General features: G+C 49.4%; 1 protein-coding gene across 4 annotated transcripts in view; it reads right to left on the bottom strand.

The window, feature by feature from the left end:
- RPS6KA5 (ribosomal protein S6 kinase A5) overlaps positions 1 to 23,025 on the bottom strand; it is a 187,689-nt gene that overhangs the window by 78,877 nt on the left and 85,787 nt on the right. For all 4 annotated transcript variants that reach the window (XM_062181509.1, XM_062181510.1, XM_062181511.1 and 1 more), the window contains one exon: positions 16,640 to 16,858. In XM_062181509.1, the coding sequence (XP_062037493.1) occupies positions 16,640 to 16,858 (219 nt within the window). The remainder of the gene's footprint in view (positions 1 to 16,639; positions 16,859 to 23,025) is intronic.

Raw genomic sequence — 23,025 nt, 5'->3', positions numbered from 1 at the left:
CACTCCGCTCTCTGCACCCTAGAGTCTGTCGGGACTCCTCAGATCCCTCATCTGTAAAACACAGACACGAATTCGTTCCCAGAAGGGCTGCTTGCAATGACTGAATGAGATCATACACAAAAACCAGCAACAGCAGTGCCTGAAACTGCACTAAGTGGTACACATCCCAAAAGTCACAATGGAGAAGCATTTGCCACCTTCACCCCACATCCCTTACAGATCCAGGGCGCTGGCATTCAGGACTCTCGGGACGACAGGCAGCCTCTGTCTGTGTCGATGCTGTCATTCTTATAATCAGGACAGTAATGCAAGCAAGAGGAAAGCGAGGCCACGAGATGCATCCTTGTGTGCATCCTGTTCACCTGGGCAGGTACAGACTGGTAGGACAGATGTCTAGACTTGGATTCCTGAGTCGCGGCATGTTTACATCTTGAATTTTTATGATTGTTGCCATTCTTTTTCAGAAATACACTCTTCAAAAACACTTACGCCACTGGTGTACCCAACAACAGTGAATGAATGCCTTAGGAAAAGAGTTCTAACTCTTGTTATTACCAATATTGCTCAGGTTTGCCAATCTGATAGGCAACTCCAAGACACTGAGATTGTAAAGGCCTAAACTGAAAGGGGAGGTGGGTTTGAGAGCTTTGTGTGCAGCAAGTACACAAAATTCAGCTTTATAGAGAGTGCAGTCCAGCAACTGATTCACACCTCTAACTACGGATTTCCTATTTGATTCCAAAAGTGAACTTACATGCATTCTGTCAGAAAGCAAAGCTGCCATCTGCCACCAATGAGGCAAACCAAGTGCCAGGGCAATTTTCCCTCGCACGCACAGGGTCCAGCACTAGCACACAGAAGGTACTAATTACTGCCGGCTACCAGCACTGCTGACTACTGCACAGGGGAGCATCGGGGCAGATTCTTCACCTAGGAGTTTTAACACTGACAAGGAGGAGAAGGAAACAGTACAACGTGCCACTGAAACTTCAACTGAAACGGGCCAACAGGCAGAGAAAAGAGGAGGAGAAGAGAGAGCGACAGCAGCAGGACACAGGAAGAAAACCTCCCGTGAAGGGCAAGTCTCTCAACCTCTCAACCTTCTCCTCAGAAGTTTCCGGACAAATCTAGAGATCCTAGAGACCATCACCGCTCCCTCTCCATGACAATGACTAGAAGTAAACAAGGAAGAAATCCGACACCTGTTCTTAGAAGCTGTCAATCAAATATCGTTAATCATGACTCTTCAAAAAAGCACTTATCAAGTTATAATTACATCTATATAATTATACTGAAATTATACCATTATAAATTACAATTATACTGAAATTTACTTACAGCCCACACAATAGAATACCTTATCTGGTCCTTGTGTAGAAAACTGGTTACACAAAAAGGAACTTCTCTGTTACATGAATATGATTGGTATAGCTCAATATTTTTGTATTTTTATAATTATATTTATAGGTATAATGGCCCATATTCTATATCTACAAAATATTATTACAATAAATAACCCTAAATCCCATATAATAGTGTTATCAGGACTAACAAATGAGTTGGGCCACACATATGAGGAAGCTTCACAAAGTTCATGGAAAATTCACATCACCTTTTAATACCATTTTCCACAAATCCCGTGAAATTCTCTTGTACCACAGACACTTATGAAACGGTAACTAATGGCTACTGTTATTTATAGACATAGATTACAACTTATAGAACTGAAAAACACTGTCAAGTTTAATTGTAATGACAACATAAAAACCCAACTTATGGTGGCTTGACTTACGTACTCTCTCTCAATGTAGGCATAATTTCGAGGTTTATCCATGCTGAACATATATTTCTAGAAAGTACTACTAGGATTTATCTCTCACTCCCTGTCTCTCCTCTCTCTGTTGTTCAGCCTTTCAAATAAATAAATAAATCTTTTTAAAAACCTGAAGTGCTACTAGGGTCTAATTAGTTTGCCATTGTTAAGCTAAAGAGAAATTTTCTTATATAATTGATATTTTGAAGCAATCCTCAAGTTTTCAAATTACAGAGAGAAATCGGGTTTTTATTCAAGTGCAGCTAACTGGCTTGTAAAGATTTTTATGTTCTGGGATTCGGAGTGCCAGATGAAGCCCTGTGATACTGCGTCTCTAAGAAGCACAAAAATAACACAGAAATCACACAAATAATGTGAGCATCCAAAGCCACAAACTCTTCATTTTAAAGCAGCTTGCCAGCCTCCCTGAATCCCATGGGCCCCCTCTCCCTTCCCTTTGCCCTCAGACTTCCATAGAGATGGTCTACAGAGCTCACACTCTGGCTGGCTGTTCACTTGCTACTGCTACTGAGTGGCGCAGGTCACCTATGTTTACCCATGAGTGCTTTTGGACGCTGGACGTCTGGTGTGGGAGTCACCAGGTGAACCCCAAGGTGAAGTGGGGCTGCCTTCCTCCTGGAGGCTCTCAACAGGGAGGCCCCCCGGAATCTCCAGCTGCTGATGGAGGCAGCTGGCCTCCCCTGGCTCCAGGACCCCGAGGTTCATCTTCAAAGCCCCTATAGTGGTGGAGTCACTTCTCATATTACACCAGCCTGGCCTCTTCTGTAGTCACACCTCCCTCATACTCTCCTCTCTTCACTCGGGAGGGGAGGGCCTCCCAGCTACCTTGGGCCCACCCACATCATGCAGGATCTCCTTTCCAAACACAACTGATGAGCAATCTCTCTCTCTTTCTCCCTCTCTCTCTCTCTCTCTCTCCCTCCCTTCCTCCCCTCTGGCCCAAAGACAGGGAGGAAGAGAGAAGGATAGGGAGGGGAGAGAGGGAAGAGAAGACATAATTTTCATCTGCTGGTTTACTTCCCAAATGCCCACAACAGCCAGAGCTGGGCCAGGCCAAAGCCAGGATTCCTCAACTGCATCTTGGTCTCCCACACAGGTGGCAGGGACCCAAGGATTGGGCCATCCTCCACTGTCTTCCCAGGCGCATTAGTAGGAATGCTGGTTTGGAAGTAGAGGAGCCGGGACTCAAACCAGCACGCTAATATGGAATGCAGATATACCAAGTGGCAGCTTAACTGCTGCAACACAATGCCCACCCCAAGAAGTAACCTGCATTCCCATTGGCCGTATCTTACAGTTTGGGCAGTAGTTGTGTGCCCCAAGGCCCATGTGTCAAGGGCTTGATCCCCAGAGCCAATGTTAATGGATCAAGGACAGAACTTAATCCAATGATGGTATCTGAGGGTGGAGTTTTGCAAAGTGATCCGGTCAGATTAGATAGTCAGGGTGGAGCCCCTTGCTCAAATCATGGATACTTTATAAAGAGAGACCACACGGAGGGTAGATGGCCAACATGCTCCCGTCCCTGCTTCCTGGCTGACCGTGTGATCATTCTTGCAGCTTCACCACATGACAGACCGACGAGGCTGTGAACCCCCAAGGCTGAGCCGAAATAGACTTCCTTCCTAACAGCTCCTCTCAGATGTGTTACAGTAATGAAAAGCTAACCCCCATGTAGCCAGCATATTCACGGGTTCTGGGGGTAGGATGTACACATCTCTGGCAGGCTGCAATTGTGCTCACCACAGCCTGCACTCACTCATTAAGACACCAGCAGAACCATACTATCCATTCCCGTCGCCCAAGTCCTCACGATACTCAAGTCAATGAGTGCTATTCGGTCCTCATAGCTCTTAACTTTGCAGCTGCACTTTGCAAACCAAGGCAAAGATTATTTCAAGAGCAAAGCGCAACTGGAGAAAGAACTGCCCCTGCAGCCCAGCCCAAATCGAGCCCCTGAAACACAGCTGTGTGCAGCCACTGAATGTTGAGGGGCCAGCACTGTGGCACAGCAGGGAAAGCCACCATCTGTGACATTGGCATCCCATGTAGGCATCAGTTCATGTCCCAGCTGCTCCACTTCCGATCCAGCTCCCTGCTAATGGCCTGGGAAATGCAGCAGACGGCCCCAGTGGTTGAGCCCCTGCCACCCACATCAGGGACTGGTATGAAGTTCCTGGCTCCCAGCTTCAGCCTCGCTCAGCCCTGGCCTTTGCAGTCTTCTGGGGAATGAACCAGCAGATACATAATCTTTCTTTCTCTGCCTTTCCTTCTCTCTCTGTAACTCTTTCAAATAAGTAAATAAATCTTTAAAAAAAAAAAAAAGAAAAGAAAGAAAGAGAAAGAAGATCATATATGTAGCTAAGCGACTTGCTCAAGACCATGCAGTCAACGAATGACTAAGGTGGGATTTCAACCCAATTCATCTGATTCCAGACTCGCAAGACCCTTGTGAACTGGTTTACTACCGTGCTGCTGCAGGCTCTCTGCCTGGACTCACCCTTACCTTCTGGTAGTCCTCAAGGCCCCACACCTTCCTACCTTCAGGCTGTCACATACGCTCTGTGGGCCCTGTGCCTGGAGATGTCTTCCCTGTCCCCTCCTTTTGCTCAGGTAACAATTATTCTTCCCCTTAGTCAACAGTTTAAACATCACTTTTCCAAGGTCTTCTCTGATAATGCAGATTAGATTTAGGATTTTTCACTATATGTTCTCATTAGTACCCTTTGTATTTCCTTCCATATAATGATTTCAGTGGTAATTATCAATTGTGTACTGACTTGTTTAATGTCTGTGCCCCTTTCAGACTGTATGGCCCCAAGGACAGGAATCTTGTCTAGACTGTTGGCTACTTCACCAGACAAGCACCTGGCATGCAGTAAGTCGGCAAATATTTGTTGAATGAAAGAAGAGTTTTAAATCACCAGTATCTTCATACAGTTCACCTGCTGCATCCAAGGGCCCAATATCGCAGTCCTGCAGGAAATCTAACTGAAGAACTTGAATCTGAAACCACACATCATTTATCAGATGACTCACACTTTACTCCGCAATGGAGTTCTCTAAGGGTCCTTGCACCTCCACACTGAGTGAATATCAGACCCACGATTGTGAGGGAAAAAAGAAATCTTCACCAAAAAGTTTGGGTAACGTTTAAGTCTAGAGAAATTACAAGGTAGAATGCTCAAGACTTACTAACATGCAGGAATTCTAGTACTGTGACACAGTACTATGTCCTTTTAGAAAAAAAATTAAAATTATAATGTTATAATCCAGATTCTTTATTGTTCATTAAAAAAATTCTTTGCCATTTTACCAGAATGATATTCCTTTAATTTAGGTTACATTTTTGCCATCGTACCAAGGATGCAACTTCTATCTCATTTCAATGGCACCTAATTTACCCAGATATTTAACAGCAAGCAGATTTCATTTTACTGTGATGGGGCCACCACACCTTCAATCATACTTCCTTCTTCAATATTCAGAGTAGCACATGGTACAGATGCACATGTGTTTGTGTGTGTGAACACTGGAAGCTGGGACACTAGAGGGGAGAGAAGTAGTCTTGACACTTCTCATTAAACTTGGTTCTTTTATTGTTTTTTAAGATTTTTATTTATTTGAGAGGTAGTGTTACAGACAGTGAGAGGGAGAGACAGAGAGAAAGGTCTTCCTTCTGTTGGTTCACTCCCCAAATGGCCACAACGGCCGGAGCTGTGCCAATCTGGAGCCAGGAGCCAGGTGCTTCTTCTTGGTCTCCCATGCGGGTGCAGGGGCCCAAGCACTTGGCCCATCTTCTACTGATTTCCCAGGCCACAGAAGAGAGCTGGATTGGAAGAGGAGCATCCATGACTAGAACCGGCACCCATATGGGATGCCAGTGCTGCAAGTGGAGGATTAACCTACTGCGCTTCGGCCCTAGCCCCTAAACTTGGTTCTTACAACAGTGAAAAAAATCCTGAAAATCTGAACTGATGATGTCCTCAAAATTCCCAAGATTCTAGCAATTCCCTCAGATAAAATTACCCAAATATGAGTAGTTCTGATAATATCTCATGATTGACAGTAGGTAAAATGGCACTTGCTCTCAGTCAAAATTACTTTTTTTTTTTTTTTTTTTGACAGGCAGAGTGGACAGTGAGAGAGAGAGACAGAGAGAAAGGTCTTCCTTTTGCTGCTGGTTCACCCTCCAATGGCCGCTGCAGCCGGCATGCTGCGGCCAGCGCACTGCGCTGATCCGAAGCCAGGAGCCAGGTGCTTCTCCTGGTCTCCCATGGGGTGCAGGGCCCAAGCACTTGGGCCATTCTCCACTGCACTCCCGGGCCACAACAGAGAGCTGGCCTGGAAGAGGGGAAACCGGGACAGAATCCGGCGCCCCGACTGGGACTAGAACCCGGTGTGCCAGAGCCGCAGGCGGAGAATTAACTTATTGAGCCACGGCGCCGGCCAAAATTATGACTTTCTAAGCACAGGCTCTTCACTTACATTGGTACACTGCAAAACAATGCAATTAGGTGGTCAAAATCATCTTGTCAAGACGTGTGACAACCGTTGCTAACTGCACTGTTCGCATCGCTGGAGAGAAGCCCTGAGAGCCGAGCAGTAAGAGCGAGAACAATCCACCTGCTGAACAGGAGCGCACATACTGGCAGGATGGCTTCTGCCGCTCCACACCTCTGCGAGTCGGACTGGACGGAGAGTGAAACTCAACTCCCTCCCCAGCGCTTTGCAGTTTGTGTGCTTCCATCAGCGGAAGGAGAAACTGAAGACCATGGAGACGCCGAGTTAGAAAAGCCCTGAAGAACTGAAAACTGCAGAAGCAGCCTTTTCTGCACGGCTTCCATTGAGGAGGATTCGGCTTCCACTGAGGGGGATCCGCAGGGACGGCCACGGAGGGAGCTGGAAGCTTCTCAGGGCTACGCACAAGCCGCCCTGCGGAGGGCGCTCACACACAGAAAGCCATCTGCTTTCAAGAGAGTCTCTCCTGCCCTCACTCTCCAAAATCCCACTTACTTCTAGTAATCCTTGGACCGACCTCCAGCCACACCACCTTCCTACCTCAAATTCCCTTAAGGACAACTGCATCTCTCACATTCTTCTTAAGGTGGTACCTGCCAAGGAGTGGGTGGGCCTGGGGCGCAGTGGGCTAAGCTGTCTGCAGCCCGTTCGCGGGCACTGGGGCGAGTCCCAGCTACTCTGTGCTAATGCACACGGCAGGCAGCAGATGATGGCCCGAGTGCTTGGGCCCCTGTCACCCATGTGGGAGACCCAGACGGAGTTCCTGGCCCCTGGCTTCGGCTCGCCCAGCCCTGGCTGTTGTATTTGGGGAGTGAACCAGAGGAGGAAGAATCTTTCTGTCTCTCTGCCTTTCAAATAAAATCAATACATCTTTAAAAACAAGAAAGCGCTTGTGTTGCTGGCTTCCATATGTCCCCATGAACCAGACCACATCTCTTTCACGCTCTCTGCATCATTGCTTGGTCTTTGCTTGCTTAGTGACTTGTGCAAATCTTCCTCGGCCTTCAGCTGTGCCTCACAGACATGAACTCCCACCCAGGCTGGTTCTCACTGCCTCCTCGCCCTCCCCGCCCCACCATCTCCTCTTCCCCCTCTCCTCCTCCAAGCCGGCTGACTGCTCGGCTTTCTTATCTTGGATCTGCCACAGCTGAAAGCCATTTCGTTTTTAACGCCAAGCCAAAGCCTTCTCCCTTCTTTGCTGCTTTTTGCTTTTAAAAAAGCTCAACATTCCAATAGTAATTTCTGTAAAAGCACCCCAGATTATCAAAATCATTGCAGAGTTCTCACCTGGGATATCTAAAGTCTGTGAGTAAGTCATATTTACTCAAAAGTGAGGATTCCCTTCAGTTACTCTCTACCATGTCATACTACTGCTCTGCAAGGCACCCGGAACATTCTGTTTCCATCCCAGAGAGCCTCCTGGCCCTTGCAAATTCTGACATGAAACTAATACTCAAAAGGGAAGCTGTGGCCGGCACCGCGGCTCACTAGGCTAATCCTCCGCCTTGCAGCACCGGCACACCGGGTTCTAGTCCCAGTCAGGGCACCGGATTCTGTCCCGGTTGCCCCTCTTCCAGGCCAGCTCTCTGCTGTGGCCAGGGAGTGCAGTGGAGGATGGCCCAGGTCCTTGGGCCCTGCACCCCATGGGAGACCAGGAGAAGCACCTGGCTCCTGCCTTCGGATCAGCGCGGTGCACCGGCCACAGCGCGCCAGATGTGGCAGCCATTGGAGGGTGAACCAGCAGCAAAAGGAAGACCTTTCTCTCTGTCTCTCTCTCTCACTGTCCACTCTGCCTGTCCAAAAAAAAAAAAAATTAATTAATTATTAATAATAATTAATAAATTTTTTTAAAAAAGTGAAACTGATGTTTGAAACCGTCTGACTCCCATTGCAGGGGTGAATCACAACGACAGAGCTGTCTACAGGCCAGGGTGGCACTCGCCACTGACACCACACAAGGCCTCACCTCCGTGACCATCTTGTGAGCTGCTTCCCAGCGTCTAAGAGTTCTGCTGCTGCACCTGACAGCCTACTGCAGGTGTTCTGACCAAATCACCACCAACAGGGACCAGACAACAGCCAACGAAATGGTTTTTACAGGCTCTTTTCCACACAGAATTCCTCCCGCTGTTGTTGAAATAAAAGTGAGTTTTAAGAGAGAAGAGAAGAAAATATTTTTATACCTCTTGCTGTTTCTGTACCATATATAAGCACAGAAAAAAACCATAAAGGACCTATGGTTTCCAAGTTGTAAGATTGGGAAAACAGAGCCTATACAAATACTAACGCTGTAGAAATTTTAAAAAAAAAAATGTGATTTACAACAGATGCGTTTACGAGTGGAGGGGGTGGCAACACATTACAGCCCTGAGCACATTTCGAGCCAACCACCCCGCTCTGTAAATAAAATTTTGTTGGAATTTTACCATGCCCATTACCTTATGATCAAAGAGACTTCAAGGGCTGCAAAGCCTAAAATACCTACCACCAGTCCCTTTAGTGGTCAGAGAAAGTGCTAACTGTTGATTTAGACAATGGCAGACAGAATACAAATGAATGGAAGGGAACTACAACTCAGTAAAGCCAAGTGCAGGACACAGTCAAACACAGTTCTGATAGACATCTCAGTCTGCTCCATTACCAGCTACTCAAAGCCGTGTCACAGGCAAGCATCTGACAAGACACGAGCATCATTACAATAATCTTATCGTTTGGAGGAGCCTGTGCCAAGCAGGCAAATTTCATCCCAATGGAACAAGCCCTGTAACAAGTCTAAAGCGAACCACGAATACTAGGACTGTGAAAGCAGCCTTTACTTAAATCTCCATGTCTGGTCTGCTCTCACAACATCTTCTGAAAAAACAAGAACGATATAAAATTCCATGACTTACTCCTGCAGCAAAACCAAGAGGCAAAGAAAATTAATCTATGCCAAACGACATAGGGTGAGGCAGGCTGGGCAGGAGCAGGGCTAGACACAAGGACTGTGGGAAGTGAGGAAAAGCAGGAGGACAGTGGCTTAGAAACCCCAACAGCTTTCAGCCACAGTTACGGCGGAAGAGGAGACTCCACCCACAATACCAAGGAGTGAAAGAATGTTGAAGATTAACAACAAGCCACATGGGGAGGAAGAAAATGCTAAAATACTCCTGAAGGTCTCAGATTTCAACATGAGAAGAGGTGCCATGTTCTTGAACGGGAATCGCCATCATCATAAAATGTCAACCCTCCTTTAAGTCACTGTTATGTAAAACAATCCCAGTAGAAACACCGTAATTTCTTCTTCCTCTGTAAACAGACAATTGATTCTATAGTACAAGTTCAACAGTAAGCCAACAAGCAGAGTCCAAAAAGCTCCGAAAAACAACAGCAAAGAAAGATAAGGGGAGGACCAGCCCTGCCAGGAATTAAAACACACCAGAAAAGCTTGACCCATGAAAACAGCATGGCTCCAGACCAAGATTCAGCAAGTTTAATAGAACAGAAAGCCAGGAAATCAACCTAAACATATCAGATAATTTAACGCACGAAGAAAGTACCTCAGGTCAGGTGTCAATACAGACTTTGTACTAGAGAGTGTGGGGGACACTAAGAAGTTATTTCAAAGATTCAGTCCGACTCATTTCATATCACACTAAAAGAAAAACTCCACATGGATCAAAGTTCTCTGTGGAAAAATAAAACCACGCACATACTAAAAGAAAAAATGGTTAGCTCCTTTGTAAACTTAGACTACAACTCAAAATCCACAAACCATAAAAATAACTTAAGAAATGAATTCCACGGTACACAAATTTAAATTTTTTGCACAGTAAAAACATCATAATCAAAATAAAAAACAAAAGGAAAATGGGGAAATATTTACAATGCCTATCACAGATGTTTAATCTAAGAGCTCCCAAAATTGAGGTGAAAGCAGTGGGCACAGGGCTTAAACAGGTAATTCTCAAAAAAATACAAAAAGCCCTTCAAACATATGAAAAGATGCTCACCCTCACTCGAAAATAAAATGAAAATTAGCTCTGCAGTGAGGCTCTCGCTGCTTAGCCAGGCAAACATCCCCCAGTTCGACAACACACTCTGCACAGAAGCAGGCACTCCCGGGCAGTGCTCTGGAGTCAGCATGGCGCAACTCCTAAGAAAGGATATTTTGCAAAATTACAGATGGCAAAAACACAGACACGGAACATCCTTACCAGGAATGAAGCACACATCTTTCTCCCACTTAATGTCTGTGCAAGTCAGACCCTGAAGTACCATCCTGAGAAAAGACTAGAAACAATAACACAAGGACACAGCCACAGGGAGCCCAGTGGAATAAAGCACTGTGCAGAAATAAAAAAGAACAAGGAAGGACTTTATGAAGTGGAGTTCATGCTTTGTATTATGACTATATATTCTATAAAGCCACAGTGTCAAGACACCAGAGAATATTTTCACTTTCAGGCTGTCATCTATGTAATCTCATTTTAGCACTGCAAATTAAGAATGACTGTGGGGCCAGCACTGTGGCATAGCGGGTAAAGCCTCCTCCTGCAGCGCCGGCATTCCATATGGGCACTGGTTTGAGTCCTGGCTGCCTCACTTCTGATCCCTGTCTCTGTTATGGCCTGGGAAAGCAGGTGAAGATGGCCCAAGTCTTTGGGTCCCTGCACCCACGTGGGAGAAGAAGCTCCTGACTCCTGGCTTCAGATCAGCAGAGCTCCAGCCATTGCGGCCATGTGGGGAGTGAACCAGTAGATGTAAGACCTCTCTCTCTCTCTGTCTCTGCCTCTCTGTAACTCTGCCTTTCAAATAAATAAAAAAATCTTAAAAAAAAAAAACCCACTAGATACATTCAATAACAAATTTTAGGGACTGTTGCAGGCTAAAGTCTATCTTCCCCAAACTCATTGGTTGAAGTCCTCAGAATGCGACTATATTGGAGTTAAAATGAGGCCAGCAGAGTGGGCCCTATACCAGTCTGACGGGTGTCCTCATGGCAACAGGAAATTCGGGCACAAGGGCAGCAGGGCTGACCCCAGGGAGGCAGTAGGGGTGAGGCCGCCCACAAGTCTACAAGAGCAGCAGGGCTGACCCCGGGCAGGCAGTAGGGGCGAGGCCATCCACAAGTCTACAAGAGTAGCAGGGCTGACCCTGGGGAGGCAGTAGGGGCGAGGCCGTCCACAAGTCTACAAGAGCAGCAGGGCTGACCCCAGGGAGGCAGGGGCGAGGCCGTCCACAAGTCTACAAGAGCAGCAGAGCTGATCCCGGGGAGGCAGTAGGGGTGAGGCCGTCCACAAGTCTACAAGAGCAGCAGGGCTGACCCTGGGGAGGCAGGGGCGAGGCCGTCCACAAGTCTACAAGAGCAGCAGAGCTGACCCCAGGGAGGCAGTAGGGGTGAGGCCGTCCACAAGTCTACAAGAGCAGCAGGGCTGACCCCGGGGAGGCAGGGGCGAGGCCGTCCACAAGTCTACAAGAGCAGCAGGGCTGACCCCAGGGAGGCAGTAGGGGTGAGGCCGCCCACAAGTCTACAAGAGCAGCAGGGCTGACCCTGGGCAGGCAGTAGGGGTGAGGCCGTCCACAAGTCTACAAGAGCAGCAGGGCTGAGCCCGGGGAGGCAGTAGGAGTGAGGCCGTCCACAAGTCTACAAGAGCAGCAGGGCTGACCCCGGGGAGGCAGTAGGGGCGAGGCCGTCCACAAGTCTACAAGAGCAGCAGGGCTGACCCCGGGCAGGCAGTAGGGGCGAGGCCGTCGACAAGTCTACAAGAGCAGCAGAGCTGACCCCAGGGAGGCAGGGGCGAGGCCATCCACAAGTCTACAAGAGTAGCAGGGCTGACCCTGGGTAGGCAGTAGGGGCGAGGCCGTCCACGAGTCTACAAGAGCAGCAGGGCTGACCCCGGGCAGGCAGTAGGGGTGAGGCCGTCCACAAGTCTACAAGAGCAGCAGGGCTGACCCTGGGGAGGCAGTAGGGGTGAGGCCATCCACAAGTCTACAAGAGCAGCAGGGCTGACCCCGGGCAGGCAGTAGGGGTGAGGCCATCCACAAGTCTACAAGAGTAGCAGGGCTGACCCTGGGGAGGCAGTAGGGGCGAGGCCGTCCACAAGTCTACAAAGAGCAGCAGGGCTGACCCCGGGGAGGCAGTAGGGGCGAGGCCATCCATGAGTCTACAAGAGCAGCAGGGCTGACCCCGGGGAGGCAGTAGGGGCGAGGCCATCCATGAGTCTACAAGAGTAGCAGGGCTGACCCTGGGGAGGCAGTAGGGGCGAGGCCGTCCACAAGTCTACAAGAGCAGCAGGGCTGACCCCGGGGAGGCAGTAGGGGCGAGGCCATCCACAAGTCTACAAGAGTAGCAGGGCTGACCCTGGGGAGGCAGTAGGGGCGAGGCCGCCCACAAGTCTACAAGAGCAGCAGAGCTGACCCTGGGGAGGCAGTAGGGGCGAGGCCGTCCACAAGTCTACAAGAGCAGCAGGGCTGACCCCAGGCAGGCAGTAGGGGTGAGGCCGTCCATGAGTCTACAAGAGCAGCAGAGCTGACCCCGGGCAGGCAGTAGGGTAAGGCCATCCACAAGTCTATAAGAGCAGCAGGGCTGACCTTGGGCAGGCAGTAGGGGTGAGGCCGTCCACAAGTCTACAAGAGCAGCAGGGCTGACCCCGGGCAGGCAGGGGCGAGGCCGCCCACAAGTCTACAAGAGCAGCAGGGCTGACCCCGGGGAGGCAGTAGGGGTGAGGCCGTCCACAAGTCTACAAGAGCAGCAGGGCTGACCCCGGGCAGGCAGGGGCGAGGCCATCCACAAGTCTACAAGAGCAGCAGGGCTGACCCCGGGCAGGCAGGGGCGAGGCCATCCACAAGTCTACAAGAGCAGCAGGGCTGACCCCGGGTAGGCAGTAGGGGCGAGGCCATCCACAAGTCTACAAGAGCAGCAGGGCTGACCCCGGGCAGGCAGGGGCGAGGCTGTCCACAAGTCTACAAGAGCAGCAGGGCTGACCCCGGGCAGGCAGTAGGGGTGAGGCCGTCCACAAGTCTACAAGAGCAGCAGAGCTGACCGCGGGCAGGCAGTAGGGGTGAGGCCGTCCATGAGTCTACAAGAGCAGCAGAGCTGACCCCGGGCAGGCAGTAGGGGTAAGGCCATCCACAAGTCTACAAGAGCAGCAGGGCTGACCCCGGGCAGGCAGTAGGGGTGAGGCCGTCCATGAGTCTACAAGAGCAGCAGAGCTGACCCCGGGCAGGCAGTAGGGTAAGGCCATCCACAAGTCTACAAGAGCAGCAGGGCTGACCCCGGGCAGGCAGTAGGGGTGAGGCCGTCCACAAGTCTACAAGAGCAGCAGGGCTGACCCCGGGGAGGCAGTAGGGGCGAGGCCGTCCACAAGTCTACAAGAGCAGCAGGGCTGAGCCTGGGGAGGCAGGGGCGAGGCCGTCCACAAGTCTACAAGTCAAGGAGGGGCCTCAGGAGAAACCAGCTCTGCAGCTCCTTGCTCGTGGGCTTCCCGTCTCTGGAGCTGGAAGAAACCGAGCTCCCTTAAGCCACCATCTATGGCTGCCCAGCAAACCAACAGAGGAGCTACGTGCACAGCATAGAACTTGGAAAACTGACCTACTGCACATTGGAGCACTGCAAACGAACAACTGGACCACAGAAATCGTTTATAACAAAGTCCTGTTCTAAATTTCTGAAGAATTTTCACTTTTAAAGTCAAATAACAACCACTACAGACAGGCAGAGAGAGAAACAGTGTCAAATAAATCTGCGTGGGCAGGAGGTAGAAGGGCATGCCTTCTGATGGTTCGCCTCACTGTGGGACGAACAGGTGGTCTAGTCTACATTCCACTCTAGAGGTGGCGAAAGCAACAGGGTTACACCTGCAGAGCCAACAATGAAAAAGCAACAGACAATGGCCTCCCAATTCAACACAAAATATTTCATTCTTCTGTTTTTCAGTTAAAAGCATGATTTACACAAACTGCACTACTGGCAATAAAAATCATATTGTGTACAGTTACGATAAAACAAAGAGGGACACACACACACACACACACAGCAGCCTGGGTTCTGACTAGCTCCTGCCTCAAGATAGTCCCATCTCAACCAGTGGTCACAGACTCCCCATGGCTTCCTGGGAAATTCGTGTAGGGTAAGGAACAGGAATGAACTTGGTGGCCCCTGAGACGAGATTCATGCACGGGCTCTCGTTTCTATTTGTTTTTCACTGGAGCTGCTATGTTCCATTTGGTGCTGCCAAGAGAAGAGTCTTGCTGCCAAAAATGTCTAAAACCTTTGTGTAAAAATGCTCTGTCTATGGCTGGCGCCGCGGCTCAATAGGCTAATCCTCTGCCTGTGGCACCGACACATCGGGTTCTAGTCCTGGTCGGGGCACCGGATTCTGTCCCGGTCACTCCTCTTCCAGGCCAGCTCTCTGCTGTGGCTCGGAAGTGCAGTGGAGGATGGCCCAAGTGCTTGGGCCCTGCACCCGCATGGGAGACCAGGAGAAGCACCTGGCTCCTGGCTTCGGATCAGCGCGATGCGCCGGCCGCAGCGCACTGGCCATGGTGGCCATTGGAGGGTGAACCAACGGCAAAGGAAGACCTTTCTCTCTCTCTCACTGTCCACTCTGCCTGTCAAAAAAAAAAAAAAAAAAAAAAGAAAGAAAGAAAGAAAAGAAAATGCTCTGTCTACAACATTCCTTCTAATCATGCAAGTGAAGGTATTAAAGAAATACAAGTGGAAAAAGCAGTAAATCACAGACAGCAGATACACAATGGCGACAGGATGAAGGGCCAAATGACAGTGACTCACTCACCCAGCAGCAGACGGGTCCATTCAGGGGGCTCAGGACATGGACTACATGGACAAGACAGAAGAGACTGTGCCCAATATGTGTAAAAGATTAAGGACTGTGGTGGCTCAGCGGGTTAAGCTGCTGACTGCACCACTGGCATCTACTATGGGCACTGGATGCTCTACTTCCAATCCAGCTCTTTGCTAATGAGCCTAGAAGGCAGTGGAAAATGGCCCAAGTGCTTGGGCCCCAGTGCCCATGTGGGAGACCTGGAAGAAGCTCCTGGCTTTGGTCTGGCCCAGCCCTGGCTGTTGCAGCCGTTTGGAGAGTGAACCAGTGGATGGAAGATCTCTCTCTCAGTCCTTCCTTCTTTCTCTAACTCTGCCTTTCAAATAAATAAGACAAATCTTAAACTAAAAAGATTAAGGATTGTTAGCAATGGTAAGCATTGTAAAGTGAGCCTGACAAGTAACCGCATGGTTCAAAAAGTGATGCAATTTGACATCCCATTAATAACACTATAGTTTCCAAAATGAGAGCTTTCAACAAAATTTCCACATATGTAAAAAAGAAGTTTGTACCATCAATAATCAAAGAATACAAACAGCAATGGATGGCAAACAAAAGACAGACTTGGCAATGAGTCAGAGCTGTGTTCCAACCTTAACTTTCAAGCTTAAGCAGCTCCTGGAATCTTCAACATCACTAAGGAGGGCGTCCTGCAGGGTCAGTGACCACAGAGAGCGGGCTACTGTGGGCCTTCAGGAAACAGCTCATGCTTGCAGACTCGACGTGAAATCCTAGCTCATCTACTCAACACAGTTCTAGAAGGGAACTGTAACCTTATGCAAACCAAAACAAGCACGGGGCCAAAATGGTAACAGGTGGACTATTCAACCATACAGAACAAACCAGAAGGCGCTGCCACGGACTTCCCGCAGGAACTGAAGGTGGTGAACCTTCCCTGCAGAGCACCCAGGCAGCGTGGGCTGAGCACAGTTGCCAACACCCAGAACTGTCCAACCCTAATAGGAATGGGAAAGACTTGGTGGACACGGGAGGGACTGGAGGGCCGACCGACGCGTGGCAAACCCATTACATGGAGGCTCTGTTTTCTAACCAAGAAATACAAAGCATCTCTGAGCTGTCTCTTCTCCCTGCTTTGATTTGTCCCCATCCCTGGTTTCCATAAATGCCCCCTTTACAGCCCAACCCTGTGCATTCCTGAGAACTGGAGGGCAGAAGCTGTGGCCCCTCCACCCGTCAGCAGACTGCCCAGGGCGCAGACACTCCCGAGGACTTAAGCGTCTCCTGAAGTTAACAGCGGAGGGTGGAATGGAAGCAGGCCCGCTCCCTCGCACCGGCAGCTCTCACAGCCAGAGCAGGGCACGCTCTCCAGGGAACAGCACCACACAGAGAAGACGAGGCTCCACTTCCTACAAGTCCAAAGTACGCTGCGCTCGGCGTGCACGACAGCCCAGGGCCCAGGGACGGTGTCCGTGCCAGCCTGCCGACCAGCGACACTCACCTAAGATGAGATGGAGCTTGGTCTCCGTCTGGAAAGCATAGTGTAACGTCACCAGGAACGGCGACTGCCTGATGTGCTCCAGGACCTGCCGCTCTGTCCTCGTGTGCTCCGTGCTTTTGGCCTTCTGAACTATGGTCGCCTTCTTCAAAACCTTCATGGCGTACAGCTTTCCAGTATCGTGACCACTTATTTTACGAACCAGAAATACTTTCCCATACGCTGAAAGCGAGAAAAGAAAAATACACAGAATTAAGATGTATATAGGCAGAATGGTGAGTTATTGGAAATAATTTTTTTTAATTTATTTGAAAGACAGCGTTGCAGAGAGAGAGGGAGAGACAGAGAGAGAGAGGTCTTCCATCCACTGGTTCACTCCCCAAATGACCACAATGGCCAGAGCTGAGCTGATTCAAAGCTAGGAGCCAGGAACAACTTCTGGGTCTCCCTATGGGTGCAGGGCCCAAGGACTTGGGCCATCCTCTGCTGATTTCCCAAGTGCATTAGCAGGGAGCTGGATTGGAAGTGGATCAGACATGACTCGAACCGGCGCTCATATGGGATGGATGCCAGTGCTGCAGGCTGGGGCTTTAACCCACTGCACCACAGCACCAGCCCCTGGAAATAAATTTATTTAACACACACACACACACACACACACAAACTCTTTAAAGGAAAAAGTATCCTTGGTGCTGTTTCAAATAGCTCTCTGATGGATTTCCTCACCTTTATTATACACACACACACACACACACATATATATATATATATATTTCTAGGTCTAGCCTTCTATATTTACATATCAAGCCACTGCTAACAGAATTATGCTTTCACTCTCTGTTATTTTCCTCTCATTTTTTTTTAGCTGAAGGAAACTAGCTGTTATTATGATCAACCAGCCACAATCCAATTCTAGAACACCCGGGATATTTCTAACACCAGATAAAACTTCTAGAGGAATGTATGCGTGTGTGTGTGTGCGTGCATACTCTACACATGTTTCTGTGAATCTGAGAGCACTTCAAAAAGCTCAAACGGAAATGGAATTAACAGATAAGTTCATTCTGGAAATCCATGTGTAGTTTTTTCTTAATTTTCCACTTACTTTCTGTAGTCTCTCATATTTGTTATTGCTATAGACAAAGACTGTTCTTAATCAGACTCTCACACACACATATAAGTCAGATATCCCAAGGACTCTTGTATACTTATTAAAAGCAAGCCTAAAGTAACATCAGCTGACATCATATACACAAAGGAGACCTTGATAAACATGAAAAAATCCTAGATTGGAATCCACCTGTATCTCTGGGCAGTAATTCACAGCTTACTGGGTGCACCCGGCTCCGCTTTCCCTAAGGAAGGGGTCTGTTGGACGCAATCCCATGTGTGCTGCTCCCCCCGCAGAGGGGCTGTGGCCAGGTGGATGCTGCCCCCTGCTAGCAGATCAAGTTCTCCGCATTTGTTTCCCTGGAGTAGAAGGAGAGCAGGAAGAGGTGGGAAGACAGGCAGAAAACAAAAGGAAAAAAAAAAAAAAAGCAAAGAAAACCACTGCAAGAAGGAAACAGGAGGTCCCAGCCCAACCCTACAACGATGAATCAAAAAATGCAAATGTCCCTAGGGATGGCTAAGCCCAGTCCCTCTTCCGAAATTAAATGTTTTAATTCAGCCATTCTTTTTTTTTTAGATAAATTAATTTATTTGAAAGGCAGAGTTAGAGAGAGAGATAGAGGGGTGGATCTTCCATCTGCTGGTCACTCCTCAAATGGCCACAACAGCTGGAGCTGGGCCAATCCAAAGCCAGGAAACAGGGGCTTTATCCAGGTCTCCCATGTGGGTGCAGGGGCCACTGCCTTCCCAGGCGCATTAGCAGGGAGCTGGATGGAAGCAGAGCAGCCAGGACTTGAATCCTCATGCATATGGGATGTGGGCTCTGCAGGCAGCAGCTTTACCCACTATGCCTCAATGTTGATCCAACCACTCTCAAGTCAGTCTGAACTTTGACCCCGACCACTGCTTCCACACCCTCTGCTCACACCTCTACAGCATTCAGCATATGGTTTACTATAATCCACCCACTAGAACGACAGGCTGTCATGTCCTGCACATTTGTCAGCTCAGCACATCAGGAGCTGGCTGCAGACGACACATGACACACGGCGCCAGGCCATACCAGCCCCAGGGAGGGCACTGCCCAGCCTCTCCCACCAACTAATGCAGTGCAGCTTCCGCACAAAGGTAGAGGAAGCTGGAGCTTTCAGTAAACCCAGTCACTCACGAGGAAATGGCTTCAGAAGAGTGAAGGAATTGGACAGAAGACTCGGGCAAGAAATGGCTGAACTGGCCGGCGCTGCACCTGCATGGGAGACCAGGAGAAGCACCAGGCTCCTGGCTTCGGCCGTAGCAGCCATTTGTGGGGTGAACTAACAGAAAAGGAAGACCTTTCTCTCCGTCTCTCTGTTTAACTCTGCCTGCCAAAAAATAAATAAATAAATAAATAAAATAAATAAATAAATGGCAGAACCGACTCCAGTGAAAGCAGCGTGACTGTAGGGTCTACAGTCTTAACTACAGATGAATAAAATAAAAAAAAAATTCCTCATGAATGCTAGGAAGTGGATATTCTGGATTTTTAAAAACTTTCAATTCTATTTATATGAGAAAGAAAGAGAGAACTTCCATCCCTTTGTTCCTTCCCCCAAATGCCTGCAACAGCCTCCCAGCTGGGGCCAAACTAGGAGCTGAGGATTCAACCCAGGTCCCCAACACGTGTAGCAGAAACCCAAGTACCAGAGCCATCACCACTGCCTCCCTGAGTCTCCATTAGGAAGAAGCTGGAGTCAGGAGCTGGACTTAGGCTAAACACCAGCTCCTAGATTTTAGTAAAACCAGCACTGTAAACATACTGAACATGTTCTGAAATAATGCAAAAATTCACAAAAGTTTGTGTCTTATCTCATTGTAAACACAGCGATTCTAAGTTGAGACCTTAGTAAGGCAGAAAAGAAGCAAATATGGAAAAAGCTTTCAGAACCTAATACAGTGAAGTCTAACAACGAGAAAGTTTATCCATCAAGAAGCAACGAAATGAGGTTAGAAAGTATTCTAATGAAATACACTGCATCTGCCGACAGAACAAGCCACTGTGTGCACGGGAGAAGCCACTGTGTGCATGGGAGAAGCCACCGTGTGCATGGGAGAAGTCACTGTGTGCATGGGAGAAGCCACCGTGTGCACCAGAGAAGCCACCGTGTGCATGGGAGAAGCCACTGTGTGCACGGGAGAAGCCACCGTGTGCGTGGGAGAAGCCACCGTGTGCGTGGGAGAAGCCACCGTGTGCGTGGGAGAAGCCACCGGGTACGTGGGAGAAGCCACCGTGTGCACGGGAGAAGTCAAGTCCCCTGCAAGCAGCCCAGAGCTCTCGTGCTCCTCCCATCCACAGGGCCCTGCTGCAAACTCCTGTCTTCCCAGATTCCTATCTCTACAGCGCCGTGGTCCCCAGAGGTCATGGAATCCACTGATCCTCACGAATGCTGGGATCCTTTCCCCCAGCTTAGTGAGACCTGGCTGCCCGGCCACCTCCTCACACTTTGTTTCCTGCAGCGCTGGCACTGCTAAGGTGATAGACCCTGGGTGTTGGCACTAGCACAGGGTACTTGTCACACACTCAGACACGCAGTAAAGCAGCCACTTCCCACAGCAGCCCTCCAGGCCATGAGGACACTCATCTCCACTTAATAAATGAGGAACTGAAGTACAGAGGACTTGGGTCACATGCCCAAGGTCACACTTTCCCAGCCAGCCGCTGGTCAGGGCCTACTCCAACAGCTGTGCTCTGGCTGCCTCCCCTAGGAGCCAGGCACAAGTCCCAGGGCGGATGTGAACTGTAGTGCGGCATGGACCCAGTGCTGCTACTTCTCAGAGGAGTACATTTGGCAAAGTAGCCATCTTACTCATTGGGACGGGGTGGGGGGTGGGGCTAACTATCAGGAACTGTGCCTTATATTTTGCAGAAACAGGCTTCCTTATCTTCTTCCTTTTTTTTTTTTTTTTTTGGACAGGCAGAGTGGACAGTGAGAGAGAGAGACAGAGAGAAAGGTCTTCCTTTGCCGTTGGTTCACCCTCCAATGGCCACCGCGGCCGGCGTACCGCGCTGATCCGAAGGCAGGAGCCAGGTGCTTATCCTGGTCTCCCACGCGGGTGCAGGGCCCAAGCACTTGGGCCATCCTCCACTGCACTCCTGGGCCACAGCAGAGAGCTGGCCTGGAAGAGGGGCAACCGGGACAGAATCTGGGGCCCTGACCGGGACTAGAACCCGGTGTGCCAGCGCCGCAGGCGGAGGATTAGCCTAGTGAGCCGCGGAGCCGGCCCTTCCATTGGTCTTTCTGTACCCTCTGTATGTACACAAAGAACACTGCTCTTCCATCAGAATAATTTTCCAAATATTAAAGACACCACCATGCCATCGCCTTATCTTTAGGCCAATCTCAGTAACAAGACTTAGAGACCTCTCACCACTAGGAGGTTCCACTGATGTATTCTTTGTGTTTGCAAAAATTTTCTCTTTGATTCATTTCCTATTACTTTTTAAAAAAATGTTGTATTTCATTCCAGGAAAGCACGCGTGGCATACTCAGTTCACACACATGGTCAAGTAACGTAATACCACCCCGAGTGCCATGTTACCCTCAGTATGGTCAAACAATGGGGTCACCCTCCTTGCCACGGGAAGGCGTCTGGAAGCTTCCCAGCGATATGAGCACAAGCTCACATCCTCTGCCAACGCAGCTACATTCACCGCTCAGAAAGCATCCAGAGAAAACAGCTGTGAGGAAGCTCACAAATCTCGTTCTGACTTTTACAGCTGCCATGGTTAGCACCAAAGCCTCAGCACTTGGATCCATGGTAACTCCTGGTAACGCCGGTCAATAAAATTCAAGCAGCACCTCACACTGTTGCAGACAACAAATCTCAGACAAGGGTCTTGACTCATGAGTAGGCTGCATCACGAACACACAGCTGCCTCCACACAGCCCCCGTGGGGGAGACGACAGTCCCTGCTGCAGCGACCGCACGGGCTGGAGCAGTTTATTGCCCAAGGCAGACAGAGAGAGTGAAGTCATCCTTCTCTGGAACACGGCCGCCCGCCCGCCCGCCCGCCCAGGGACTGCGAATGTGCTTTTCAATATTTTAAGAGAGGTGATTGAACTGGAATTGGTGGCAATAAGATTTGCTTTTAGTTTGAGACCAGATAAATGATGGACTGCTTCTAAGTGCAGCCAGCTTCTGGCCTCATTCATCATGCCTGTGTGGATGGTCTTTAAAGTAATCCCATCCTGAACACGGCGGGTGCAAATTGTCAGAGAAAACTCTTCTGCCAAGCAAGATACCCAGCAGTACGTCCTGCTCAGATGGAGGCCCCAGGATGGACAGCAGGCAGCACATCTGGGTTTGCTACCGAGGTGAGGAGACTGGCTTCCTGCGTTAGCCATGCAAAGATTTCTGTATCAACACCCAGTGGCACTAGCTGCTCTGTCAGCAACCCCACGGAGGTCTTGTCTGTCGCTGTGAATCTCAGCAACTTCATCAGCGCTGGGGCCTTTCCAAGACACTCTGTCCAGAGCAGAGGAGGGCATGAAGGGCACTGGCTTCCCCAGGCCTAGTGCAGGCTCGACTGCACTTGAGGTAGGAGCTTTACTCATTTTGAGATTGATGGAGAGCAAATTCTTTTTTTTTTTTTTTTTTTGACAGGCAGAGTTAGACAGTGAGAGAGAGAGAGAGAGAGAGAAAGGTCTTCCTTTTTCCGTTGGTTCACCCTCCAAATGGCTGCTACAGCCGGCGCGCTGCATCAATCCGAAGCCAGGAGCCAGGTGCTTCCTCCTGGTTTCCCATGGGGTGCAGGGCCCAAGGACCTGGGCCATCCTCCACTACACTCTTGGGCCACAGCAGAGAGCTGGACTGGAAGAGAAGCAACCGGGACAGAATCCGGCGCCTTGACCAGGACTAGAACCCAGGGTGCCGGCGCCACAGGCGAAGGATTAGCCTAGTGAGCCGTGGCACCGGCCTGAGAGTAAATTCTACCAACAAGTAACAGAAAGGAATACTTCCTGACTTAGGTTGGCATGTACCTATGACCTTACTGGTACATCTTTCAAGACCCTATCTACAGGCACCATTTTGGATGCTGCTGAAAATCTGTGTGTTCTTTGGCCCAGCAGCCATTTCATAAGAGAGAACTGGATCATGACCCAGAGCTAGAGCAAAACCTCTACAGGTTGGAGGAAGACTACAGATTCCTTATGAAGGTTATTCTGGTTCAAACTGAAAGGTGGATTGCTAATTCTAATCTACCTGAGACAGCATAACATGGACAAAACTTGTTGATAATG

The sequence above is a fragment of the Lepus europaeus genome, chromosome 22 (assembly GCF_033115175.1).
Source record: "Lepus europaeus isolate LE1 chromosome 22, mLepTim1.pri, whole genome shotgun sequence".
Classification (NCBI taxonomy): Eukaryota; Metazoa; Chordata; class Mammalia; order Lagomorpha; family Leporidae; genus Lepus; species Lepus europaeus.
This window is presented reverse-complemented; position numbering and strand designations above follow the sequence as displayed.